Source organism: Schistocerca piceifrons, chromosome 2, assembly GCF_021461385.2.
Source record: "Schistocerca piceifrons isolate TAMUIC-IGC-003096 chromosome 2, iqSchPice1.1, whole genome shotgun sequence".
Classification (NCBI taxonomy): domain Eukaryota; kingdom Metazoa; phylum Arthropoda; class Insecta; order Orthoptera; family Acrididae; genus Schistocerca; species Schistocerca piceifrons.
In genome coordinates this window covers 970,249,378-970,263,533 of record NC_060139.1, presented here as the reverse complement: position 1 = coordinate 970,263,533, position 14,156 = coordinate 970,249,378, and the positions used below count along the sequence as shown (strand labels likewise).

The following is a 14,156-nucleotide window of genomic DNA, read 5'->3' as shown; positions in this document are numbered from 1 at the left end:
GTAAATAATTTGTGTTAATGTTTTGCAAACATGACTTATTAAACTGATGGTTTGGTAGTATTCATAATAGCCAGCACCTGCCTCCTTTGGGACATGAATTATTAGATTCTTCCTGAAATCTGAGGGTAATTCACCTGTTTCATATATCTTACATACCAAGTGGAACAGTTTTGCCAGGAGTTGCTCTCCCAAGTATCTCAATAATTCTGAGGGAGTGTCATCTACTCTAGGGCTTTTTTTAAACTTTGCTCTTTGAGTGTTCTGTCAAATTCTCCATCCCATCTTCATCTACTTTATCTTCCCTTTCCATAATACTGCCTGCAAGATTGATTCCTTTGTGTTGTCTTTCGAGATACTCCTTCTGCCTTTCATCATTCCTTCTTTGCTGAATATTGTTTTGCCATCTCAGCTTCTAAGTTCATACAACTTCTCCTCTTTCCTCCAAAGATTTCTTTAATTTTCCTATACACAGCATCAATCATACCCAAAGTCATGCATGTTTCTGTAGTGTAATATTTCACTCCTAGTCATTCCTGCATTCACCATCACTTTCATTTTTTTGGTATCTCCATTCCCTTTTGTCTGCTTCATTTACTGTAGCTTTTTATTCTCTTCTTTCATCAATCAAATTTAACATCTCCTGCAATATCCAAGGTCTTCAAGAAGGCATTTGCTTTTTACCTTTTTGATCCTTCGCTGTCTTCACTATTTCATTTCTCAAAGTAACCAGCTCATCTCTTACCGTATTCCTTTCCCCTTTTTTGTCATTTGTCACCTAGTGCTCCCTTTGAAATTCTCAACAACCTGGTTCTTTCAATTTATCTAAGTCCCATCACCTTAATTTCCTGAATTTTTTCAGTTGTAATCTGTAGTTTATGTCTAATAAATTATGGTCAGATTCCACATCTGCCCCTGCAGTTTGAAATCTGGCTTCAACATCAACATTTTACCATTATGTTATCTATCTTAAATCTTTGAGAGTCTTACTGTAAGCCTCATCCACATATGCAGCCTTCTTTCGTAAGTCTTAAAACAAGTGCCTGCACTGATTAATCCTAGCAATACCAATGCATTTTCAATTGTATGTTCTACCATCGGCAGTATGGTTGAGGGACAAACTTTATGCAAAAAAATGTAATTGTTATTGACTTGTATTAATAACATACTTTTTAAAGAAGTGCTGATGTGTAAGTAGGGTCCAGAAATTGAAAATATCTTTTAGCACACTCTTAGCAATACCAGTAATGTGAACTATCAAGCAGGGTGAGAGGGTTGGAGGGAGTTGGCTAAGGTGGGGGAGGGGGGTTTACATTATGACCATAACAAAATGCAAATTACATTAATTCTTTCTTTAAAGTCAGTACCGCCATTAGACTTGTTTATTTACAGTGTTACATTTACAATTACACAATCATGATTTCGGCTTCAAAGTGCCATTATCAAGTGTTTTAAGTGTTATACATTGCCTACGATGGCATACTGTCATATTAAAATACACTATTAGACACATTGTCTAAGAGTCGATATTTCTGGCAGAGCCTACTGCTTTATTCCATTACCGAGTACAACATCTTTGGCAATTTAAAAGACTTGATAATGGCACTTTGGAGCCAAAATCATGATTGTGTAAGTTTAAATGTAACACTATAAATGAACAACAGTCTAATGGCGGCACTGACTTTAAAGAAATATATTATGACTGTGCCCCCGCATTATGAAAAAATTATTACATTAATTCTTGTTGACTTTTATAAGTGATTCACTTTTTAAAGAGATAGTGTGTGTAAGTACAGTCCAGAAACTGAAAATTGTTGTGAAAAGTCCCATCTACTAAGAAGAATAAATTTTTTGTTGAAGTTTAACTAAAAATTTAAAACAATTATTGAATCTGGTAGAAGAATTCATTAAAAACAATACATATTTCCTTTCAAAATTTATAAATATAGAGTACATAGCCTCATTGCAATATTTCCAAAAGCTGCGCATAAAGTACTCCTCCCCTCCGTTGGTACTGCTAGGGTTAAATTGTGCTTTGTGCAAAATTCTACAAGGTAGCTCCCCTTTTCGTGCATGTTATCCAACTATTTTTCTTCCTCTTCCTGTACCTCCTATCAAATTCCAGTCCACTCTCACAGTAAAATTTGCCTCTCGCTTAACAATATGATTTAGTTCTTGTATTTCATAATAATTCCATTCACTCCCTTTAACATCTGCAGTGCTTGTAGGCAATAAAATATCATTGCTGTAATGGGTGTTGGCTTCACATCTATCTTGACTACTACAATATGTTCACTATGTTGTTCACAGCATATTGCCAGCATTCCTATTTTCTTATACGATATGAACACAACAAAGCATCCTCTTCCAAAGACTCAATTAAAAACAATAACTTCCACAATGTTGACAAATGTTATTGTATTACAGATGTATTATGAAAATACTGGTTTCACATTTATTCTTGTTGTATACAAACGATCTAGCATATAGTGAATAAGTTGAAGTGTTTATTTTTGTTGACATTGCATTACAGTCTGAATTAATGAATACTTCAACACCAAGGAAGAAATAAGAAATTTTTTTCTAAATTATTGATTCAGTTTTTCTAAATCACTTGTGACTACACATGCACAAAACAGTACATTCAATTGCTCTGAAGTGTCAGTTCTGTGATTTTTGTATTGTAGGTACTAGTTGATACTGATAAGAAAATAATTAAAAAGTTAATAATTTTGTTTTGTTTTAACATTCTGTAAGTATAGATGGACATAATAAGAATACATGCCACATGATGTATAGATTGCCCAAAATACAAACATAACTTAAATGATGACGTTTATAATGTCTTAATTTTGAGAAATTGCAACTTACTACACACATGACATTAATTCAGAACTTTATTCAGTTAGAATAGCAAAGAAATTGGCCACACTAACTTCACTACAAATTAAAAATCTCTGGTACTCATTAAAATGCTACAATGAGTTACCACCACTAATTGGTTGTTTACTTTTCCACAGATTATATGCATGTGACGTGCATAATTTCATCTCTTCTGATCTTATCATCAACTGTAGCATCATTCCAATTATTTGAAAGCCAGAAAGTACTTGGTCGAAGTAAGCCATGGTCTTTAAAAAACTGGCTGCAGCAAGATGACCACAACAAAAAAATATGTAAAGGTATGGAAACCAACGGATCTGAAGCAAAAGAAGGTGACAATTTCACTAAAGACAAAGGTCAGACTACCATTTTTCCTGAATCATTCTGGGAAAACATTTCAAGAGTCGAAGACACAAAACAGCAGGAAACTGAATATCAACAATATACACATGACTGTGAACCGAGTGACAGTGAAACTTCAACTCCATATCTACAGCCAAAAAATGGTCCTTTATCAAAGCAAGACATCTCACAACAAAATGACAGACACTCAGGTGACAGTTCTAGTGAGGATCAGGAATCCCATATTAGCCATGAGGATAGGTATTTGGAGCTTTCTGGTTCACAAGAAACACTCTCTGTGCATCACTCGTCAAATGAGCAAACTGTGCAAAGTGATTACCTTTCTTTAAGGCCTCCTGAAGAAGAAGCACCTCCACCACCAATACTAGTTAACAAACATCAGCAAAATTTCATAATACGTTCCCTACAAGCATCTCAAACTCTTGAGACTGTTCCTACTCAATTTAGGAGTACAGTTTCATCACTCTCATCAGAAGAAAAACTGCAGAAAACAGGATCAGAACTTGATGATCCCTTGGGAATGTGTGTTTCAGCTTTGTACTGGTTCCTATTTCTTCTTTCACGCATGCTAGCTATAGCAAGTTTTTCACAGTCTTTTCCATTTGTGGCATTTGGTCTATGTGCTCTGCAATATGTATTAACTGCTATTATTCTTCTTTATAAAAATATTTCTCAGCTTGAAAAAATATTAGCTCGTCTGAGTCTCAGCTACATTTATCTGTTCTGTTTAATAGAATTTAAAATTAGATTTAGAAGATGGCTGCTTAGTTACATTATATATTTCTTAATACTGAACATTGAAGATGTAATAATAACAGCCATATGGTTTATTTCAATAGAGATGAAAGGTTGGTGGGAAACATATGTGCTAGTTCTAATGTGTGCAAGCATGGTGTTAAGTAAGCTAACATTTGTCTACTACCTTTGTATATTGAAGCCAAAAACAGTGAAAATGTATGACGGAATGTGACAAAACTAAATTAATAAATTCATCTGCACTTACTGTACATGCAGCACACACCAAGGAATGATTTCTCATTTCAGCAGAAAGTATATCAAATAGTGATGAACGTTTATCATGACTGTCAGCATACTCATTTGCTCTCATGTCTATAATTTCTGATACACCCCCTGTGAAATCCACTAGGGCATCAGCCATATGTCCCCCATGAAGACCATCATATGAGCCATGTAGCCTGTAATAAGTTATTCATATTACTGGTATTTTTGTCTCTCCTTTATATTGGAAGGATTAATATATAAAAATAATAAGTAATAGCTAAACAATTAAGTATAATGATATTAACATTATTATAAACTAGGTTGGTGCCTACTGCTTTGCTTGGATTTGTGTAGTAATTAAAACAAAAATAATTTTATAAACATATACCTGTATTAGGCTGAATGAAAAGTTAGTATAGTAAAGAATCACTTCTTTTTCTATGAACTTCTGACGAAGCTGTGACAGTTAAACATTGATTTTGTCCACAAATTGCAACACCACCTAAACTTTTCATGCTAATTAAGGCCATAGAAGTATGGTCTTTTTTGAACATATTTCTGACCAAAAACTGATCAGCAGCTGAGTTGGAGGTTTTTGTTAATCCTGCCTGTCAAGTTCTGGTGGTGATATTTTCACAGAAAATTTCATCCCCTAACAAACAGTTCTTTATTTACACCTAACCGAACAGTATACCACCAATTTCCATAGATTTATCTTTAAAAAGTCTAATATAATGAAATCAAACAATGGAAAATCAAGGATGGAATGTAACAATATTATGAAAAGCAAAGCTGCTACCCACCATATAGCTGAGATGCTAAGTCACAGATAGGCACAACAAAAAGACTGTCACAAATAAACCTTTCAGCCATTAAGGCCTTCGTCAACAATAGACACACACACACACACACACACACACACACACACACGCACACACACATCACACAAAACTGCAGTCTGTAACCACACTGCGAGCAGTATTGCCAGTTGCTGATGGGAGTGGCGACTGGGTGTGGGTATGGCCGAGGTGGGGTGGGGAGGGGGAGGGATGGTATGGTGAGGATGGCAGAGTGTGAAGTGCTGCAGGTTAGACAGAGGACAGGGGGCACGGGAGGGGCAGGGGAAGTAGTGGAAAAGGAGGAAAGTAAAAACACTGAGTGTAATGTTGTATAAAACAAAGATGAGGTGACTTACCGAACGAAAGCGCTGGCAGGTCGATAGACACACAAACATACACACAAAATTCAAGCTTTCGCAACAGACTGTTGCCTCATCAGGAAAGAGGGAAGGAGAGGGGAAGACGAAAGGAAGTGGGTTTTAAGGGAGAGGGTAAGGAGTCATTCCAATCCCGGGAGCGGAAAGACTTACCTTAGTGGGAAAAAAGGACAGGTATACACTCGCACACACGCACATATCCATCCACACATCCTTCTATTATAATGAGTGTAATGTTGGGATGACAGCTGTGTGGTGCTGCAATGGGAATGGGTTGGGGTGGATGGTTGACGACAGTGACACTCCTTCTCTGCTATGTGGTGAGTAGCTACTTTCCTTTTCATAATATAATGAAATATTTTCATAAAACAATTCATCACCTGTGTCACTCCCTTAGGGGTGGAATTTTGAAAAATCCCTTCTTAAATTATGCCTACTGCACATGATTAACACCCTCTCCAAATTTCAAGTTTCTGTCCTAAGTCATTTGAGCTGGGCAATGACTAGTTAGTGAACCAGTCAGAACATTTCCTTTTAAATAGAGGCATATTTTATATCAATACAAAAGGTCAGTGACAGTTATTGTAAATATTGAATTACATGACTGTAATTAATTATAGCTAGTTGATATATAAGCAACTTATTCTTTCAGAACATATGCCTCCCCCCCCCCCCCCCCCCACACCCCTCTCTCTCTCTCTCTCTCTCTCTCTCTCTCTCTCTCTCTCTCTCTCTCTCTCTCTCTCTCTCAGGAGAGTCAAATTTTGATCCTTGATTTGGGTACTTGTGCCATTATCAAATGCCACACTTTTTGACCAGGATCCCGTATCTTATATTCTCCAATTCTCCATTTAATTTTACTGCAGTATGTCAATGTGACCATCAATTATGAAGGTAAAATTCCATCCATGTAAGACGAATGCCACTAATACCATAAAATGGAAGATTCCCATGTAGAATGTATTTTACACAAGCAAAAGGTTATGCAAAATCACAGAAAATAACAGTTTTTTTATATCTAACCATTTCTCCTATACTTCTGCTGGTTTTACAACAATATATTAATCTTGTATCCATTTTGATGTATGCTTTCATTGCAATGATTTCCACTGACATCTGACAGGTGCAAAACATTTGTTGACATTTCCTTGGGCCTTTCAGCTACCTTTCCTCATCTTAAAAGTTCATCATTTTTATTTGTCAAGCATCTTATGGTCTGATGCAAAAGTATTCTTTCAGGTACATGGATTTGTTTTGAAGGCATTATTTTGCTTTTCTAAATGTAACTACAGTAAAACCCTGTTTTTATGTTCCCACATTTTATGTTTTTCCTTTTTTTACAGTCATTGTTGTGGTCTCAACAGAAGTCCTATTCTCTCAATACAATGCTTTCCCATCATTAACAATTCTGTTACAACCCTTCTCACATCTTAAGTTTTCTTTGGTGGTATCATGACCTTTAACACTGACTTTTATTCAGATTTCTGCAAAAAGAGCAATATATTCCTGCTCAAAGTCAGCCTGGGAACAAAGCAGAAAACTTAGATTGTACACAGAATTATTGATTATGTAATGTAGCATTAGCGTGGTAAGCAAGAGTTTTTTTGGCAGTGGTTGGGTCACAGCTACTTGTATTATAGATTTTCAGTATTTCAAAGGATGGGAAAGTATGCTAAGTCACTGCCGTAATGATAATCATGATCTGATGATAGTGACTAGTAGCAACCTTCCTTCTGCTCATTGTGTTGTATTAGAACATTAATTTAATTTCACCGTAATTTATACAAATAAATACCCACTTTTGAAGATGGCTGTCTTTATAATTGGCTTTCATGAATTGTCATTACTTCTGTATGAAATACTGTAATCCATACTAGGCGTGCAATCTTAGGTGATACAACATGATATCAGATGTAAACATTCCTCCTCATGCTGTTCCATACTATGACGACAATTTCTGCCCTCTTTTTCACCCAGCAACTTTTTTTGACACAACTGGAACGACAACCGAAACCTGCACATGTCTTTTTGTGTGTCACCACTTTGTCACTGCCTTTGTACCTGATGCTTTGTATACTGTGGAGAAACAGTAGACCTAATTACCGTTAGAAAGAAACAAAAACATTTAATTATTGCAGTTTTTTTAAATAACCAAAATTTAAATTGTTTTAATTTCATATTTTGAACAATATAAAGAGAATGACAATAGCAGTAGTTTATTCATTTTTCGTGTTGTGTTTCCTATGATTTCCTGTATTTTACACTTTCCTGCCTTTCACAGTTTTTGGGTCAGTCTGCTGGAAAGTGTAAGCAGTTTTATTGTATATTTACTGGGAAACTCTATCTTTCAGATGAATTTTCCCTTTAAAAAAAGGGGCCTAATAAAACAACAGGAAAATAATACGATAGGCTGAATACTGCTGGAAATCAATTGTGCAGTTAACCTATTACCAGATGAATTCACAAGGAAACCCCACCACATGACACATGACTGGGTGGGATGGTATGGTATGGTATGGTATGCATCGGCCACAACAATGTGTTAATAAAGTCCATCTCTCCTCAGTAGCTTATCAAGCTCTTTACTAATACATTCTACTTTATGTTTCACCCAAGGAATGTCATAACACACAAAGACTGATTCTATATTCGCATTTGTGGAGAATATTCTCACTTATGTGCCTGATGCCATTCTCAACTGTATAACTAAAGGTTGAGGATCTATACTGTTGCTCAATCTCTTGATCATAATTACATGGCTGTCTTTGTAAAGATGTTTCCTCACAGAGCCTGAATCAAACATTTCTTTGCTGACCCTGCAGTTTGCTTCAAATTACACGCTACTTGGTAATAATTACCCATTTAGTTATGTACCACTTCTGATGTTCCTCTCCCATTACTATTACCCAGCAATAAGAGCTGCTTTATCTTATAAATCCTTCCTTTTTAGCTTTAGTTTGCAGCTTATACTCTGTGCTGTCAGACTCAATTTACTGGGTTGCCTGAATGCTTCTGTCCACATTCTCCGAAGCACTGAAGCTACTGCAGATATCTAGACTTTATCTATCAGAAGTCTAGACTTTATCTGCCAGAACCGTCGTTGGTGAGGCGGCTTGCTTGTCTCAGCGATACAGAGAGCAATACCATAGGTGCAACCCCGACAGAGAGGTATCTGTTGAGAGGCGAGACAAAAGTGTTGTTCCTAAAGGGGGGCAGCAGCCTTTTCAGTAGTTGCAGGGGCAACAGTTCAGTTGATTGACTTATCTGGCCTTGTAACATTACCCAAAATGGCCTTGCTATGTTAGTACTGCAAACAGCTAAAAGCAAGGGGAAACTACAGCCATAATTTTTCCCGAGGCCACGCAGCGTTACTGTATGAGTAAAAGATGATGGTGTCCTCTTGGATAAAATATTCCGGAGATCAAATGGTCCCCCATTCAGATCTCTGGGTGGGGACTACTCAGGAAGACATCATTATCAGGAGAAACAAAACTGACGTTCTACAGATCACAGGAATGTCAGATCCTTTAATCAGGCAGGTAGGTTAGAAAATTTAAAAAGGGAAATGGATAGGTTAAAGTTAAATACAGTGGTAATTAATGAAGTTTGGTGGCAGGAGGAACAACACTTCTGGTCAGGTGAATACAGGGTTATAAATACAAAATCAAATAGGGGTAATGCAGGAGTAGGTTTAATAATGAATAAAAAAATAGGAGTGCGGGTTAGCTACTACAAACAGCATAGTGAACACATTATTGTGCCCAAGATAGACACAAAGCCCATGCCTACTACAGTAGTACAAGTTTATATGCCAACTAGCTCTGCAGATGATGAAGAAATAGATGAACTGTATGACGATATAAAAGAAATTATTCAGGTAGTGAAGGGAGACGAAAATTTAATAGTCATGGGTGACTGGAATTCGTCAGTAGGAAAAGGGAGAGAAGGAAACATAGTATATGAATATGGATTGGGGGGAAGAAATGAAAGAGGAAGCCGCCTTGTAGAATTTTGCACAGAGCATAACTTAATCATAGCTAACACTTGGTTCAAGAATCATAAAAGAAGGTTGTATACTTGGAAGAATCCTGGAGATACTAAAAGGTATCAGATAGATTATATAATGGTAAGACAGAGATTTAGGAACCAGGTTTTAAATTGTGGATTCTGACCACAATCTGTTGGTTATGAACTGCAGATTGAAATTGAAGAAACTGCAAAAAGGTGGGAATTTAATGAGATGGGACCTGGATAAACTGAAAGAACCAGAGGTTGTAGAGAGTTTCAGGGAGAGCATAAGGGAACAATTGACAGGAATGGGGGAAGGAAATACAGTAGAAGAAGAATGGGTAGCTCTGAGGGATGAAGTAGTGAAGGCAGCAGACGATCAAGTAGGTAAAAAGACGAGGGCTAATAGAAATCCTTGGGTAACAGAATAAATATTGAATTTAATTGATGAAAGGAGAAAATATAAAAATGCAGTAAATGAAGCAGGCAAAAAGGAATACAAACGTCTCAAAAATGAGATCGACAGGAAGTGCAAAATGGCTAAGCAGGGATGGCTAGAGGACAAATGTAAGGATGTAGAGGCTTGTCTCACTAGGGGTAAGATAGACACTGCCTACAGGAAAATTAAACAGACCTTTGGAGAGAAGAGAACCACTTGTATGAATATCAATAGCTCAGATGGCAACCCAGTTCTAAGCAAAGAAGGGAAGGCAGAAAGGTGGAAGGAGTATATAGAGGGTTTATACAAGTGCAATGTAGTTGAGGACAATATTGTGGAAATGGAAGAGGATGTAGATGAAGACGAAATGGGAGATAAGATAATGCGTGAAGAGTTTGACAGAGCACTGAAAGACCTGAGTCGAAACAAGGCCCTGGGAGTAGACAACATTCCATTAAAGCTACTGATGGCCTTGGGAGAGCCAGTCATGACAAAACTCTACCATCTGGTGAGCAAGATGTATGAGACAGGTGAAATACCCTCAGACTTCAAGAAGAATATAATAATTCCAATCCCAAAGAAAGCAGGTGTTGACAGATGTGAAAATTACCGAACTATCAGTTTAATAAGTCACAGCTGCAAAATACTAACGCGAATTTTTACAGACGAATGGAAAAACTGGTAGAAGCGGACCTCGGGGAAGATCAGTTTGGATTCCGTAGAAATGTTGGAACACGTGAGGCAATACTAACCTTACGACTTATCTTAGAAGAAAGATTAAGAAAAGGCGAACCTACGTTTCTAGCATTTGTAGACTTAGAGAAAGCTTTTGACAATGTTAACTGGAATACTCTCTTTCAAATTCTGAAGGTAGCAGGGGTAAAATACAGGGAGCGAAAGGCTATTTACAATTTGTACAGAAACCAGATGGCAGTTATAAGAGTCGAGGGGCATGAAAGGGAAGCAGTGGTTGGGAAAGGAGTGAGACAGGGTTGTAGCCTGTCCCCGATGTTATTCAATCTTTATATTGAGCAAGTAGTAAAGGAAACAAAAGAAAAATTCGGAAAATTCATGGAAAAGAAGTAAAAACTTTGAGGTTCGTGGATGACATTGTAATTCTGTCAGAGACAGCAAAGGACTTGGAAGAGCAGTTGAACGGAATGGACAGTGTCTTGAAAGGAGGATATAAGATGAACATCAACAAAAGCAAAACGAGGATAATGGAATGTAGTCAAATTAAATCGGGTGATCCTGAGGGAATTAGATTAGGAAATGAGACACTTAGAGTAGTAAAGGAGTTTTGCTATTTAGGGAGTAAAATAACTGATGATGGTCGAAGTAGAGAGGATATAAAATGTAGACTGGCAATGGCAACGAAATCGTTTCTGAAGAAGAGAAATTTGTTAACATCAAGTATAGATTTAAGTGTCAGGAAGTCATTTATGAAAGTATTTGTATGGAGTGTAGCCATGTATGGAAGTGAAACATGGACGATAACTAGTTTGGACAAGAAGAGAATAGAAGCTTTCGAAATGTGGTGCTACAGAAGAATGCTGAAGATAAGGTGGGTAGATCACGTAACTAATGAGGAGGTACTGAATAGGATTGGGGAGAAGAGAAGTTTGTAGCACAACTTGACTAGAAGAAGGGATCGGTTGGTAGGACATGTCTTGAGGCATCAAGGGATCACAAATTTAGCATTGGAGGGCAGCGTGGAGGGTAAAAATTGTAGAGGGAGACCAAGAGATGAATGCACTAAGCAGATTCAGAAGGATGTAGGTTGCAGTAAGTACTGGGAGATGAAGAAGCTTGCACAGGATAGAGTAGCATGGAGAGCTACATCAAACCAGTCTCAGGACTGATGGTCGAAGTAGAGAGGATATAAAATGTAGACTGGCAACGGCAAGGAAATCGTTTCTGAAGAAGAGAAATTTGTTAACATCAAGTATAGATTTAAGTGTCAGGAAGTCATTTATGAAAGTATTTGTATGGAGTGTAGCCATGTATGGAAGTGAAACATGGACGATAACTAGTTTGGACAAGAAGAGAATAGAAGCTTTCGAAATGTGGTGCTACAGAAGAATGCTGAAGATAAGGTGGGTAGATCACGTAACTAATGAGGAGGTACTGAATAGGATTGGGGAGAAGAGAAGTTTGTGGCACAACTTGACTAGAAGAAGGGATCGGTTGGTAAGACATGTCTTGAGGCATCAAGGGATCACAAATTTAGCATTGGAGGGCAGCGTGGAGGGTAAAAATCGTAGAGGGAGACCAAGAGATGAATGCACTAAGCAGATTCAGAAGGATGTAGGTTGCAGTAAGTACTGGGAGATGATGAAGCTTGCACAGGATAGAGTAGCATGGAGAGCTACATCAAACCAGTCTCAGGACTGAAGACCACAACAAAAACAAATACAAAATCAAATACAGGTAATGCAGGAGTAGGTTTAACCATGAATAAAGGAATGTGGATAAAATGCTACAAGCTGAAAGCACTATTGTAGCCAAGATAGACACAAAGCCCTTGCCTACCACAGGAGTACAAGTTTTATGCCAACTAGCTATGCAGATGAGACGATGAAGAGGTCAAACAAATGTATGATGAGACAAAAGAAATTATTCAGATAGTGAAGGGAAATGAAAATTTAAAAGTCATGGGGTATTGGAATTTGGTAGTAGGAAAAGGAAGAGAAGAAAAAGTAAAGGGTGAATATGGACTGGAGGTAAGGAACGAAAGAGTAAGCTGCCTGGTAGAATTTTGCACAGAGCATAACTTAATCATCGCTAACACTTTGTTTAAGGATCATGAAAGGAGGCTGTATATGTTGAAGAGACCTGGAGACACTGGAAGTTTTCAGAGTGACTATATAATAAGAGATTTAGGAAGCAGGTTTTAAATCGTAAGGTATTTTCAGGGGCAGATGTGGACTGGGACTGCAATTTATTGGTTATGAACTGTAGATTAAAACTGAAGAAACTGCAAAAAGTTAGGAATTTAAGGAGATGGGATCTGGATAAACTGAAAGAACCAGAGGTTGTAGAGAGTTTCAGAGAGAGCATTAGGGATCAATTGACAAGAATGGGAGAAAGAAATATAGTAGAACAAGAATGGGTAGCTTTGAGAGATGAAACAGTGGAGGATCCAATAGGTAAAAGAAAGAGGGATAGTAGAAATCCTTGGGTAAACAGAGGAGATAGTGAATTTAATTGATGAAAGGAGAAAATATAAAAATGCAGTTAATGAAGCAGGCAAAAAGGAATACAAACGTCTCAAAAATGAGATCAACAGGAAGTGGAAAATGGCTAAGCAGGAATTGCTAGAGGACAAATGTAAGGATGAAAAGGCATATATCACTAGGGGTAAGATAGATAATGGCTACAGGAAAATTAGAGAGATCTTTGGAGAAAAGAGAACCACTCGTATGAATATCAAGAGCTCAGATGGAAAACCAGTTCTAAGCAAGGAAGGGAAAGCAGAAAGGTGGTAGGAGTATAAATAGGGTCTATACAAGGGTGATGTACTTGAGGGTAATATTATGGAAATGGGAGAGGACATAGATAAAGATGAAATGGGAGATATGATACTGCATGAAGAGTTTGACAGAGCACTGAAAGACCTAAGTCAAAACAAGGCCCCAGGAGTAGACAACATTCCATTAGAACTACTGATAGCCTTGGGAGAGCCAGCCCTGTCAAAACTACCACCTGGTGAGCAAGATGTATGACATAGGTGAAATATCCACAGACTTTAAGAAGAATATAATAATTCTAACCCCAAAGAAAGCAGGTGTTGACAGGTGTGAAAATTACCAAATTATCAGTTTAATAAGTCACAGCTTCAAAATACCAACACGAATTCTTTACAGACGAATGGAAAAACTACAGGAAGATCAGTTTGGATGCAGCAGAAATGTTGGAACATGCAAGGGAATACTGACCCTATGATTTATCTTAGAAGATAGATTAAGTAAAGGCAAAGCTATGTTTTTAGCATTTATAGACTTAGAGAAAGCTTTTGACAAGTAGCAAAAAAAAAGTTTTTACAAATTATACAGAAACCAGATGGTAATTGTAAGAGTCGAGGGGTATGAAAGGTAAGCAGTCATTGAGAAGAGAGTGAGACAGGGTTGTAGCCTATTCCTAATGTGATTCAATCTGTATACTGAGCAAGCAGTAATGGAAACGAAAGAAAAATTTGGAGTAGGAATTAAAATCCAGGGTGAAGAAATAAATCTTTGAGGTTTGCCG

General features: G+C 37.3%; 1 protein-coding gene across 2 annotated transcripts in view; it reads right to left on the bottom strand.

The window, feature by feature from the left end:
- Positions 1 to 14,156, bottom strand: part of LOC124776412 (calpain-5-like) — a 300,262-nt gene that overhangs the window by 161,328 nt on the left and 124,778 nt on the right. For both annotated transcript variants that reach the window (XM_047251400.1, XM_047251399.1), the window contains exon 5: positions 4,247 to 4,439. In XM_047251400.1, coding sequence (XP_047107356.1) covers positions 4,247 to 4,439 — 193 coding nt within the window. The remainder of the gene's footprint in view (positions 1 to 4,246; positions 4,440 to 14,156) is intronic.